This window comes from Mustela nivalis, assembly GCF_964662115.1.
Source record: "Mustela nivalis genome assembly, chromosome: 1".
In the NCBI taxonomy this organism is placed as follows: Eukaryota; Metazoa; Chordata; class Mammalia; order Carnivora; family Mustelidae; genus Mustela; species Mustela nivalis.
This window is the reverse complement of record NC_139020.1, coordinates 209,273,729-209,287,057: the sequence shown is the minus strand read 5'-3', so window position 1 is coordinate 209,287,057 and position 13,329 is coordinate 209,273,729. Positions and strand designations below refer to the sequence as shown.

Genomic DNA, 13,329 nt, shown 5'->3' with positions numbered 1-13,329 from the left:
AAGGAAATGGTCCATATTCCTTCTGTATGTAGCTGTCCAATTTAACCAAGACCATTTGTTGAAGAGGCTGTCTTTTTTCATTGGATACTCTTTCCTGCTTTGTCGAAGATAGGTTGACCATAGAGTTGAGGGTCCGTTTCTGAGTTCTCTATTCTGTTGCATTAATCTATGTGTCTGTTTATTGTGCCAGTACCATACTGTCTTGATGATTACAGTTTTGTAATAGAGCTTGAAGTCTGGAATTATGATGCCACGAGCTTTGGTTTTCTTTTTCAACATTGCTGTGGCTATTCAGGGTCTTTTCTGATTCTATACAAGTTTTAAGATTATTTGTTCCATTTCTGTGAAAAAAAAAGTTGATGGTATTTTAATAGGGATTGCATTGAATGTGTAGATTGTTCTACGTAACATAGACATTTTCACAATATTTGTTCTTCCAGTCCATGATCATGGAATGTTTTTCCATTTTCTCTTTGTGTCTTCCTCAGTTTCTTCCATGCATCTGTAGTTTCTGAGTACTGATCCTTTGCCTCTTTGGATAGATTTATTCCTAGGTATGTTATGGTTTTGGTGCAATTATAAATGGGATTGAATCCTTAATTTCTCTTTCTTCTGTCTTGTTGTTGTATAGAAGTGCAACTGATTTCTGTGCATTGATTTTATATCCTGATACTTTACTGAATTCCTGTATGAGTTCTAGCAGTTTTGGGGTGGAATCTTTTGGATTTTCCACATAAAGTATCATGTCACCTGCAAAGAGTGAAGAGTTTGACTTCTTTGATGATTCGGATGCCTTTTGTTTGTTTTTGTTGTTGTTGTTGTCTGATTGCTGAGCCTAGGACTTCTAGTACTATGTTGAATAGCAGGGGTGATAGTGGACATCCCTGTGTGTTCCTGACCTTAGCGGAAAAGCTCTCAGGTTTTCCCCATTGAGAATGATATTCACTGTGGGTTTTTCATAGATGGCTTTGATGATACTGAAGTATGTACTCTCTGTGCCTACACTATGAAGAATTTTAATCAAGAAAGGATGCTGTACTTTGTCAAATGCTTTTTCAGCATCTATTGAGAGGATCATATGGTAATTGTTTTTTTCTTTTATTAATGTATTGTATCATACTGATTGATTTGCAGATGTTGAACCAGTCTTGCAACCCAGGAATAAATCCTTCTTGGTCGTAGTGAATAATCCTTTTAATGTTCTGTTGGAACCCATTGGCTAGTATTTTGGTGAGAATTTTTGCGTCCAGGTTCATCAAGGATATTGGTCTGTAATTCTCCTTTTTGACGGGGTCTTTTTTGGTTTGGGGGTCAAGGTAATGCTGGCCTCATAAAATGAGTTTGGAAGTTTTCCTTCCATTTCTATTTTTTGGAACAATTTCAGGAGAATAGGAATTAATTCTTCTTTAAATGTTTGGTAGAATTCCCCTGGGAAGCTATCTGGCCCTGGGCCTTTGTTTGTTGGGAGGTTTCTTTTGTTTGTTTGTTTGTTTGTTTGTTTTAAGATTTTACTTACTTATTTAACAGAGAGAAATACAGCGAGAAAGGAAACACAAGCAGAGGAAGTGGGAGAGAGACAAACAGGTTTCCTGAGGGAAGCCTCAAGTGGGACTTGATCCCAGGACTCTGAGATCATGACCTGAGCTGAAGGGAGATGCTTAACGACTGAGCCACCCAGGCTTGTTGGGAGATTTTTGAAGACTGCTTCAATCTCCTTACTGGTTATAGGTCTGTTCAGGTTTTCTGTTTATTCCTGGTTCAGTTTTGGTAGTTTATATGATTCTGAGAATGCATCCATTTCTTCCAGATTGTCTAATTTGCTGGCACATGTTGCTCATAATATGTTCTTACAATTATTTGTATTTCTTTGGCGTTGGTTCTGCTCTCTCCTTTTTCATTCATGATTTTATTAATTTGGGTCCTTTCTCTCTTCTTTTTGATAGGTCTGGCCAGGGGCTTATCAACCTTACTAATTCTTTCAAAGAACCAGCTCCTAGTTTCATTGATCTGTTCTACTGTTCTTTCGGTTTCTATTTCTTTGATTTCTCTTATTTCTCTTCTGCTGCTGGGTTTAGGCTATATTTGCTGTTCTTGCTCCAGCTCCTTTAGGTATAGGGTTAGGTTATGTATTTGAGACCTTTCTTGTTTCTTGAGAAAGGCTTGTATTGCTATACACTTTCCTCTCAGGACCATCTTTGCTGCATCCCAAAGAGTTTGAACAGTTGTGTTTTCATTTTCATTTGTTTCCATGACTTATTTATTTATTTATTTATTTATTTTTATAAAGATTTTATTTACAGTGAGAAAGAGAGAATACAAGTAGGCAGAAGTCAGGCAGAGAGGTGGGAACTAGGCTTCCTGCTGAGCAGAGAGCCCAATGGCGGGCTTGATCCCAGGACCCTGAGATCATGACCTGAGCCGAAGGCAGAGGATTAACCCACTGAGCCACCCAGGTGCCCCTCTTTAGTAGGATGTTCTTTAGCTTCCATGTATTTAAGATGGGTTTTTTTTTTAAGATTTTATTTATTTATTTGACAGACAGAGACCATAAGTAGACAGAGAGGCAGGCAGAGAGAGAGGAAGGGAAGCAGGCTCCCTGCTGAGCAGAGAGCCTGATGGGAGACTCGATCCCAGGATCCTGGGATCATGACCTGAGTCGAAGGCAGAGGCTTTAACCCACTGAGCCACTCAGGCGCCCCTGTATTTAAGTTTTTTCCAGCTTTCCTCTTGTGATTGAGTTTGATTTTCAAAGCATTGTGGTCTGAATATATGCAAGGAATAATCCCAGTCTTTTGGTACTGGCCGGGACCTGATTTCTGACCGAGGATGTGATCTATTCTGGAGAATGTTCCATGTGCACTAGAGAAGAATGTGAATTCTTTTGCTTTGGAAGGAATGTTCTGAATATATCTGTGATGTCCATTTGGTCCAGTGTGTCATTTTAGCCTTTATTTCCTTCTTGAGCTTTTGTTTAGATATCTGTCCATTTCAGTGGGGGGGGGGGGGGGGTTAAAGTCCCCTACTATTGCTGTATTCTTGTCAATGTTTTTCTTTGATTTTGTTATTAGTTGCTTTATGTACATGGCTGCTCCCATGTTAGGGACATTGATATTTAAAATTGTTAGATCTGGTGGCGCCTGGGTGGCTCAGTGGGTAAACCGCTGCCTTCGGCTCAGGTCATGATCTCAGAGTCCTGGGATCGAGCCCCGCATCGGGCTCTCTGCTCAGCAGGGAGCCTGCTTCCTCCTCTCTCTCTGCCTGCCTCTCTGCCTGCTTGTGATCTCTGTCTGTCAAATAAATAAATAAAATCTTAAAAAAAATAAAAATAAAAAAAATAATAAAATTGTTAGATCTTCTTGTTGGACAGACTCTTTAAGTATGATATAGTGTCCTTCCTCATCTCTTATTATAGTCTTAAGCTTAATATCTGATTTGTATGACTATTGCCACCCCAGCTTTCTTTTGCTGTCCATTAGCATGATAATGGTTTTCTACCCCCTCACTTTAAATCTGGGGGTGTCTTTGGATCTAAAATGAGTCTCTTGCTTGCAGACATGGCTCTTGCTTTTTTTATCCAGTCTGACACTCTGTGTCTTTTGATTGGGGCCTTTAGCCCATTTACATTCAGGGTAACTATTGAAAGATAGGAATTTATTGCCATTGTTTTGCCTGCTGTAAGATGACTAATACTGTATATCATCTCTGTTCCTATCTGGTCTGTGTTACTCTGGGGCTCTCTCTTTGTTAGAGGACCCCTTTCAATATTTCTTGTAGGCTGGTTTGGTGATCACAAATTCTTCTGGTTTCTATTTACCCTCGAAGCTTTTTATCACTCCTAAATTCTTGGCTGCATATTCTTCCTCTTTATTACCTTGAATATATCATGCCTGTTTTTTCTGGCCTGCCAGGTCTCTGTGGATAGTTTTTCTGCCAATCTAATGTTTCTACCCTTGATAGACCTCTTGTCATGAGCTGCTTTCAGGATTTTCTCTTTGTCATTGAGACTTGTAACTTTTACTATTAAATGTCGGGGTGTTGACCTCATTTTTATTGATTTTAAGGGGGCATTCTCTGTGCCTCCTGGATTTTGATGCCTCTTTCCTTGCCCAAATTAGGAAAGCTCTCCGCTATAATTTGCTCCAATACACCTTCTGCCCCTCTCTTTCTTTTTCTTCTGGGATCCCAATTACTCTATTATTTCAGTTTATGGCATCACTTATCACTCAAATTCTCCCCTCATGATCCAAAAGTTGTTTATCTTTTTCTCAGCTTCTTTATTCCCCAGTATTTGGTCTTCTTTATCACTAATTCTCTCTTCGACCTCATTTATCCTAGCAGTAAGAGCCTCCACTTTTTTTTTTCTTTTTAAGATTTTTATTTATTTATTTGACAGAGAGAGATCACAAGAAGGCAGAGAGGCAGGCAGAGAGAGAGGAAGGGAAGCAGGCTGCCTGCTAAGCAGAGAGCCCGATGCAGGACTCGATCCCAGGACCCTGAGATCATGACCTGAGCCGAAGGCAGCGGCTTAACCCACTGAGCCACCTAGGTGCCCAGAGCTTCCACTTTTGATTGCACCTCATCAATAGCTTTTTTTTTTTTTATTTCAACTTGGTTAGATTTTAGTTCTTTTATTTCTTCAGATTGGGATTTTATATCTCCAGAAAAGGATTTGCTAGTATCTTCTATGCTTTTTTCAAGCCCAGCTAGCATCTTTATAGTTGTCATTCTGAACTCTGGTTCTGACATCTTACTAATGTCTGTATTAATTAGGTCCCCAGTAGTTGGTACTGCCTCTTGTTCTTTTCTGTTTTGGTTTTTTTTTTTTTTTTTGAAGTGAGTTTTTCCACCTTGTCATTTTGTCCAGAGAAGAATAGATGGATGAGAGAACAAACTGCTAAAAGGGTAACAATGATCCCGGAAAAATATACACTAACTAAATCAGAAGAGACCCAAAACTAGTGAGGTGGTGGCTAGGGTGTGGAGAGAGAAGAAGGAAAAAAAAAAATATGATTAGGCTGGTGAATGGAACAGAGCCACACACTTGATTTTGGGTGTATTTTGGTCTGTTAGAAGAAATTGCCTCCCAACATTTTTTTTTTAAGATTTTATTTGTTTATTTGACAGAGAGAGACACAGCAAGAAAGGGAACACAAGCAGAGGGAGTGGGAAAGGGAGAAGCAGGCTTCCCGCTGAGTAGGGAGCCCAATGCGGGGCTTGATCACAGGACCCTGGGATCATGACCTGAGCCAAAGGCAACCACTAAACGACTGAGCCACCCAGGTGCCCCTCCTCCCAACATTTTAAAGAAAGAAAAACTTATATATAAAAATAAGAGTAAACATGATGAAGAGATGGAATATAACTATAACGATAAAATTTTAAAAGATTTTTTTTTAAGATTTTTAAAAAGAAATTGGTAAGAAGTTGGTTTAAAAAAGAAAGAAAAGAAAAACAGAAAATGTGATCAGTCTGGAGGCTAGGACAAAGCCATACACTAGATTTAGGGTGTATTTGGCCTGTTAGAAGAAACTTCTCCCAAAATTTTAAGAGAAAGAAAAGCATATATGTATATTTAAAATAAGGTTAAATACAATGAAGGGATAGAATAGGACTATAAAAATGAAAATTAAAAATGTTTTTAAGGGGCACCTGGGTGGCTCAGTGGGCTCCCCACTTCAGTGAGCCCTCAGAGAAAAGCAGTCGTCACTCCTCACTTTCTGGTCTCTGGCCGCACTCAGTGCTCACCCAGCCTGTGACCAAGCACCTCTATCTCTGGCACACAGCCCCATCTGGAGTCTCCAAACCCAACAGATTCCTATAGCATTCTCCTGCGCCGCTCCTTCTCATGGAGCCCTGGATCTGCCACTTGTGGGGTCCCTGCTTGAAGAATAGTGGTCTTACTGTGCCTCGGGTCACAGTTTAAGGTAACCCCAAGCTGAGAGCCCCTCTCCTTGGTTCCGTCTCTGCTCTAATACCTGGGAACTCTGGCACACTTAGGCACTCCTGGTCTTTCTGTGACCCTGTAAGTCCTGAGACCACACTGTCCCAGTGAGGGCTCCACCCCCTGATTAGCCTCTGGAGTGACGTACCTCTGTGGAGCAGACTTCTAAAAGTTCCAGTTTTGTGCTCCGCTGCTCTATTGCTTGCTGGGAGCTGGCCCCTGCACCCCTCAGCCTATCTCCCCGTTTATCACCTCGGATTCACTTCTCCATATGGCCTACCTTCCAGAAAGTGGTTGCTTTTATGTTCATAGAATTCCTGCTATTCTTTTATTTAATCTCCTGTTGAGTTTGTAGGTGTTCAGAATGGTTAGATATCTGTCTAGCTGAATTCCTGGGACCAGACGAAATTTAGGTCTCCTACTCCTCACCATCTTGCTCCTCCCCTTTATTTTTATTTTTTAAAGATTTTGTTTATTTGAGAGAGGGACAGAGAGAGAACAAATGAGCATAAGAAAGGAGAGGGACAAGAAGGAATGGGAGAGAGAGGGAGAGAATCCCAAGCAGACTCCCTCTGAGTGGGAAGAGGTACTACAAAACTTTTTTTTTCCCCAAATGGTAATTTTTTAAAATAAAAAAATATTTAAAATTTCTAAGGTGGGAACACATTGTGATGATCACTGAATCTTAAATGCAACTAATGAGTCATTGAACACTACATCAGAAACTAATGATGTACTATATGTTGGCTAATTGAAAAAACTTTTTTTTTAAGATTTTATTTATTTATTTGATGGAGATCACAAGTAGGCAGAGAGTCAGGCAGAGAGGGGGGGAAGCAGGCTCCCTGCTAAGCAGAAAGCACGATGTGGGGGCTCAATCCCAGGACCCTGAGATCATGACCTGAGCTGAAGGCAGACGCTCTAACTCACTGAGCCACCCAGGAGCCCCATCTTTTGGTTTCTTTTTGCATGGGATATTTTTTCCATCTGTTTTATTGCCAGTCTTGGGCTGTCAACAAGCAGCATTGTAGTCAGACCATACTTTCTTTATATGTATATATTTATTTTTAAATAGGCTCCACACCCCGCATGGAACCCAGTGTAAGGCTTGATGCCCAACCCAAGATGAAGACCTGACCTGAGATCAAGCATCAGATGCCTAACCAGCTGAGCTACCCAAGTGCCTATGTGTTTATTATTCCTTTCCTACCTCAATTCAAATGCATAGACCATTTTTCAGACTTTATTCTATTATGTAAGCATTTGAAGCGTTGGCTAGTTTGTAGTTTGTCATTATTTCAAAATATCCACCATATGTTGTATTTTTAATGTTTTTGTTATTGATTGTGACCAAGCTTCATTGTCTTTACAGAATTATATTAATCTTTTGACATGTTTGAGATACGCTTTCTGGCCCTGTGTGTGGTCAGTTTTCAGAAGTGTTTCATACAAGCTTGAAAAGAATGTTTGCGGCCAGCAGTGACCTGTGTCTCTGGGTCTAGCTCACTAATTGTTTTGCTCGAGTCTTTGTGGTTATTGAATATACCTCTATTCTGTTCCAGAGAGAGGTGTATCAGAAATGTTCTACTCTGATGGTAACTTTTATAATTCTCTTTTTATATTGTCCATTTTGGTTTTCTGTTTTGTGAAAGCTGTATTATATAAAGAACCGTTTCTGCCAAAGTGAACCTATAAATCCTGAAAGAGAAGACCACTTACTCAAAATGTACAGCTACCCATGTAAGTAATGAAGGATCATGAAAAATCAGGTAAGATAATACTACCAAAGGAAACTAATAAAGCTCTGATAACAGACCCTAAAGAAATGGAAATCTATAAAATGTCAAACAAAATATTCTTCTTAAAGAAGTTTAGTGAACTACAAGAACACACTGATATATAACTAAACAAAATTAGTAAAACAGTGCATGGAGAAAATGAGAAGTTTGGTGGTTTTTTATGGTTTCTGTTTCTTTGTCAAACAGAGGGGGGCCAAGCTGGTTCAGTCAGCAAAGCATGCAACTCTTTGGGCGCCTGAGTGACTCAGTGGGTTAAGGCTCTGCCTTCGGCTCAGGTTATGATCTCGGGGTCCTGGGATTGAGCCCCACCTTGGACTCTGTTCAGCGGGAAACCTGCTTCCCCCCACCCCACTGCCTGCCTCTCTGCCTACTTCTGATCTCTGTCAAATAAATAAATAAAATCTTAAAAACATGCAACTCTTGATCTCAGGATCATGAGTTTGAGCCCTATGTTGGGTATAGAGATTACTTAGTAAACTTAAAAAAAAATAACCAAACAAAGCCTAGAGATGAAAAATACAATTAATGGAAGAATTCAATAGAAAGCTTGAAAAGCAGATGTGACCATGCAGAAGAATGAATCAGTGTCCTAGAAGACTAGAGAGTTGAAGTATCTAGTCAGAGCAGCAAAAAGAAAAAGGAATGAAAGAGTGAAGAAAGCCTACAGGACAAATAGAGTCGAAAGAAACAATATCTGCATTATGGAAAATCCAGAAGAAGCATTAAAGCAAGAATAGCTGAAAACTTCTCAAACTCAGAGAGAAATGGACATCCACATCCCTGAGACCTGACCCCCACTAGGTTGAACGTGAATAGGGATACAGCAAGACATAATTGTCAAAAGTCAAAGACAGAATTTTGAAAGTGGCAAGAGAAAAGATCTAATTTATATACAAAGGAACTCCCATAAAATGATGGGTGGATTTTCCAATAGAAATTTTTTAGGCCAGGAGTGAATGGAATGATAAATTCAAAATATTGAAAGAAAAACATTAAGAGAATTAAAATGTCAAACAAGACTTCTATACCTGGCAAATCTCTCTCCTTTTCTGAAGGACAAAGACTCTTACGACCAATCAAAAGCTGTGGGAATTCATTACCACTACACCTGCCTTACAAGAAATACTAACGGGAGTTCTTTGAGTAGATGTAAAAGAACACTGATTAACATCATAAAAACATAAGATAGTGTAAAACTCACTGGTAATGGTAAATATAAGCTCAAAGTTGGATTCTGTAATGTGATGATTAAAGATTCACTTATAACTCCAATTTTAAGTTAGAAAATATAGTAAAAATACCCATAATTATAAATAATTTGTTATTCTATACACAAAATATGTTGAAAAAATAATGTAAGCTGTAACATCATTAACCTGAAATGTGAGAGGGAGAGTAAAAGTATAAAATTTAGGAATGCCACTGAAGTTGTTACCAGTTGTTAAAGGGTGTTAAAATTTAAAGATATTTTATGTAAGCTTCATAGTAACCACATGGAAATTAAAAAAAAAAAAAATCTGTAGTAAAAATTCATGATAGAGGTCCCTGTCTGGCTAAGTCAGTAGGACCTGTGACTCTTGATCTCGGGCTCCTTAAGTGTGAGCCCCACGTTGACAGAGAAGTCAGAAATTGAGAGCGGCATGCTCCAGGTTCCAGGTAGCCCAGAGGATGGTTCGCGGCTCCTGGCCGTCCTGCAGCACCGCCCGCAGCTGGTGGAGCGTCTGTCCGAGTCTAAGCCCATCCCACGTGTGGCGCAGCTCACGGGGTTTGCACTGATGCAGGCCCAGCTGCGCGGCCAGGACGCAGCCCGGCGTCTTCGAGCCCTCGTGGCTGGGCCCGCGTGCTCCCTAGGTTGCCACGCTGCCCACATTAGAAACAACTTCACTGAGGAGCTGCACTGCAGCCTCTGGGAATGCCCAGGGTCACTGCCAGGTAACCAGAGGGGCCCCAGTGCTAACCAGGCTGTGCGGGCCAGGGTCACCGGCTTCCCTTTTGGGCTCGACCCGGGCCTCGGCGTTCAACAGTCATCCTGGGCACAGTGCACGGCTTTGAATCCGGAGTCTTGACTGTTGGCTTTCAGAGCCCCGTTTATCAGAAAGCCCAGGCCAAACCGACATCCCCGGGGAAGCCCTGTGATCGGACTGGGCATGGTGTGAAGAAATGACACCCCCCGCAAGCCAGGCCCTGATGCACCACATAGAGAGACCGTGAACCGAACCACAGCCGGAAGGAGGGTGCCCTCTGCGAATGGGACTAAAACTCGTGTTCAGTGACGCTGCTTCTGCACTGATAGAGCAGCGCTCTACTTCTAGGGGAGAGCACAGAGGGAAAGAGATACAGCTGCCAAAATTCTTTGATTAAATATGTGAGCTGAGGAGGGGCAGGAAGAGAGAGAGAAGTCAGAAATTGATACTGAAAGACATCAGAGAAAACCCAACAGCAGGATAAAAACAAGGAATAAAGGGTCAAAACAGCCAGAATACAATGAACAAAATGGCAGTAGTTAGTCTTTAACTATCAATAATAACTTTACAAATGGATTAAATTCTCCAATCAAAAAACATAGAATGGCTAAATGGCTAAGACAACAAGATCTGGCAATATGCTTCATATAAGATACACATAGACTAATGGTGAAGGGATAGAAAAAGATATTCAGGAAATGGTAACCAAAAAGAAAGAAGAAAAAAAAAAAAAAACAGGTGAAGAGAACTTTAAAGGTTGTTACATAAAGGGGTTAATCATCCAAGAAGATGTAACTATTGTAAATATTTATGCATCCAACATCGAAGCATCAAAATATACAAAGCAAAAACTGACAGAGCTAAAAGCAGTATTATGTATTAATATTATGTATTAATATTGCAGAACTTTAATACTCCCAGTCTCAACAATGGTAGATAATCCAATCAATATGGAAACAGCAAATTTTAACAAACCCATAGACCTAATGCACCTGACATATACAGAACATTCTACCTGACAATAGAATGCAAATTTTACTTAAGCATACCTGGAATATTATATAAGACCGTATGTTAGGCTACAAAAAATCCTAGCAAATTCAGACTGAAATCATACCTAGAATCTTCTCTGACCACAGTGCCATGTAAACAAAAATCAAACTAGAAAGAAAACTAGAAAGTTCAAAAAGTCTTCAAAATTAAACACTGTACTGAATAACCAGTGAATTAAGTAAGGAGGAAACAAAAGAGTATCTCAACACAAAAATGGAAACACAGCATATGAAAACTTATAGGATGCAGCAAAAAGATAGTTCTAAAGGATGTTCCTAACAACAAAAGATTGTATTACGAAATAAGTTCTCAAACAGGCAACCAAACAACGCTTTAGGAACTAGAAAAAGAACAAAACAAACTGAGCCCAAAGTTAGCAGAAGGAAAGAAATAATAAGGCCTAGAGCAGAAATAGAAATAGAAAAAGTGAAACAATAGAAACGATTAAAAGTAAGTGTTCATTCTGTCAAACAATAAATATAGTTGACAAATCATTTTGCTGCACTAGCCAATGAAAAAAGAGGACCCAAACCAATAGATTTATAAATGAAAGAGCAGACATTATAATGGATACAAAGGACAAAAGGCTACTATGAACACTTATATGCCAAAAAAATTGGATACCTAAGAGATATAATAAATTGGAACCTAAGAGATATAATAATCTTAGAAACAAATCTACTGAAGTGCCTGGGTGGCTCAGTCACTTAAGCATCTGCCTTTGGCTCAGGTCATGATCCCAAGATCCTAGGATTGAGCCTCACATTGGGCTCCCTGCTCCATGGGGAGTCTGCTTCTTCCTCTCCTACTACCCCAGCTTGTGTTCCCTCTCTCACTGTGTCTCTATCAAATAAATAAATAAAATCTTAAAAAAAAAAAAAAAAAGAAATCTACCAAGATTGAATCATGAAGAAATAGAATACCTGAACAGACCAATTACTTGTAAGGAGATTGAATCAGTAATCACAAACCTCCTAAAACACAAAACCCCAGGACTATATGGCTTTATTAGCTAATTCTACCAACACTTGAAAAGAATTTATGCCAATCCTTCTCAAACTCTTTCAAGACAAATTTAAGATGAGGGAACACTTCAAAATGCATTTTACAAAGTATCTACCAGCATTACCCTGATAGCCAAAGCCAGATAAGGATACCGCAAGAAAATTATGTATCAATACCATGGTGAATATAGATACAAAAATTCTCTACAAAATATTAGCAAACCAAGTTCAAAAATACATTACAAGGATTATACACTATGACCAGTTGGGTGCCCCCCAACCCGAGGTGCAAGGATGGTTCAATATACACAAATTAATAAATGTAACATCACATTAACAAAATGAAACAGCATCTTAATGTAGAAAAAGCATTTGAGGAAATACAATATTTTATTATTTTAAAAAGCCTTGAAAGATTGGGTGCAAAAGGAACATACATATGTGATCATAAAGGCTGTACATGACAAACTCACAGCTAGCATTAGACTCAAAAGAGAACAAGGATTTCCTCTAAGATTCTGAACAAGTGTACCCACTCTCACCACTCCTATTCAATATAGTCCTGGAAGTCCTAGCTAGAGCATCTAGACAAGGCAAGAATCCAAAGTCATCTAAACTTGAAAAGAAGAAAAACTGTTGCTATCTGCAAATCCTATGAATTTAAAAAATTTTTTAAGATTTTATTTATTTGAGGGACACCTGGGTGGCTCAGTTGGTTAAGCAGCTGCCTTCGGCTCAGGTCATGATCAGGTCCTGGGATCGAGTCCCACATCGGGCTCCTTGCTCGGCAGGGAGCCTGCTTCTCCCTCTGCCTCTGCCTGCCTCTCTGTCTGCCTGTGCTCGCTCGCTCTCTCTCCCTCTGTCTCTGACAAATAAATAAAATCTTTTAAAAAAAAAAAGATTTTACTTATTTGAGGGGTGCCTGGGTGGCTCAGTGGGTTAAAGCCTCTGCCTTCAGCTCAGGTCATAATCCCGGAGTCCTGGGATCGAGCCCCGCATTGGGCTCTCTGCTCAGCGGGGAGCCTGCTTCCCCCTCTCTCTGCCTACTTGTGATCTCTATCTGCTAAATAAATAAATAAAATCTATTTATTTATTTATTTACTTTAATTTTTATTATTATTATTATTTAAAGATTTTATTTATTTATCAGAGTGAGCACAGGCAGACAGAGTGGCACACAGAGGCAGACCGAGAAGAAGACTCCCACTGAGCAAGGAGCCCGATGTGGGACTCGATCCCAGGACTCCGGGACCTGAGCCGAAGGCAGAGGCTTAACCAACTGAGCCACCCAGGCGTCCCAATAAATAAAAGCTTATTTTTTAAAACATGCACATATCAGTGGAACCTAATAGAGAGTCTAGAAATAAACACATATTTTTGTAAGTTAATTTATGACAATAGACTTAATAATATACAATGGGGAAAGGACAGTCTCTTCAATAAATGATGTTGGGAAAACTGGACCACTGTCTTATACCATACACACAAATTAACTCAAAATGGATTAAAGACTTGAGCTTATTTATTATTTTCTAGAAGAAAATATTGCTGTTAAGTTCCTTGACCTC

The 13,329-nt window shown here is 39.7% G+C and overlaps 1 protein-coding gene across 1 annotated transcript; it reads left to right on the top strand.

Annotated features, from left to right (window-relative positions):
• Positions 1–9,365: 9,365 nt before the first annotated feature.
• NCBP2AS2 (NCBP2 antisense 2 (head to head)) lies at positions 9,366–9,943 on the top strand. Its single transcript, XM_082732631.1, has one exon. The coding sequence runs from the start codon at positions 9,381–9,383 to the stop codon at positions 9,804–9,806; it is 426 nt and encodes a 141-aa protein (XP_082588757.1). The 5' UTR covers positions 9,366–9,380; the 3' UTR covers positions 9,807–9,943.
• The last annotated feature ends 3,386 nt before the right edge of the window (positions 9,944–13,329 follow it).

What these genes read in the sequence shown, in the direction of transcription:
- NCBP2AS2 (XM_082732631.1), top strand. Translation starts at nt 9,381, where the DNA reads ATGCTCCAGGTTCCAGGTAGCCCAGAGGATGGTTCGCGGCTCCTGGCC.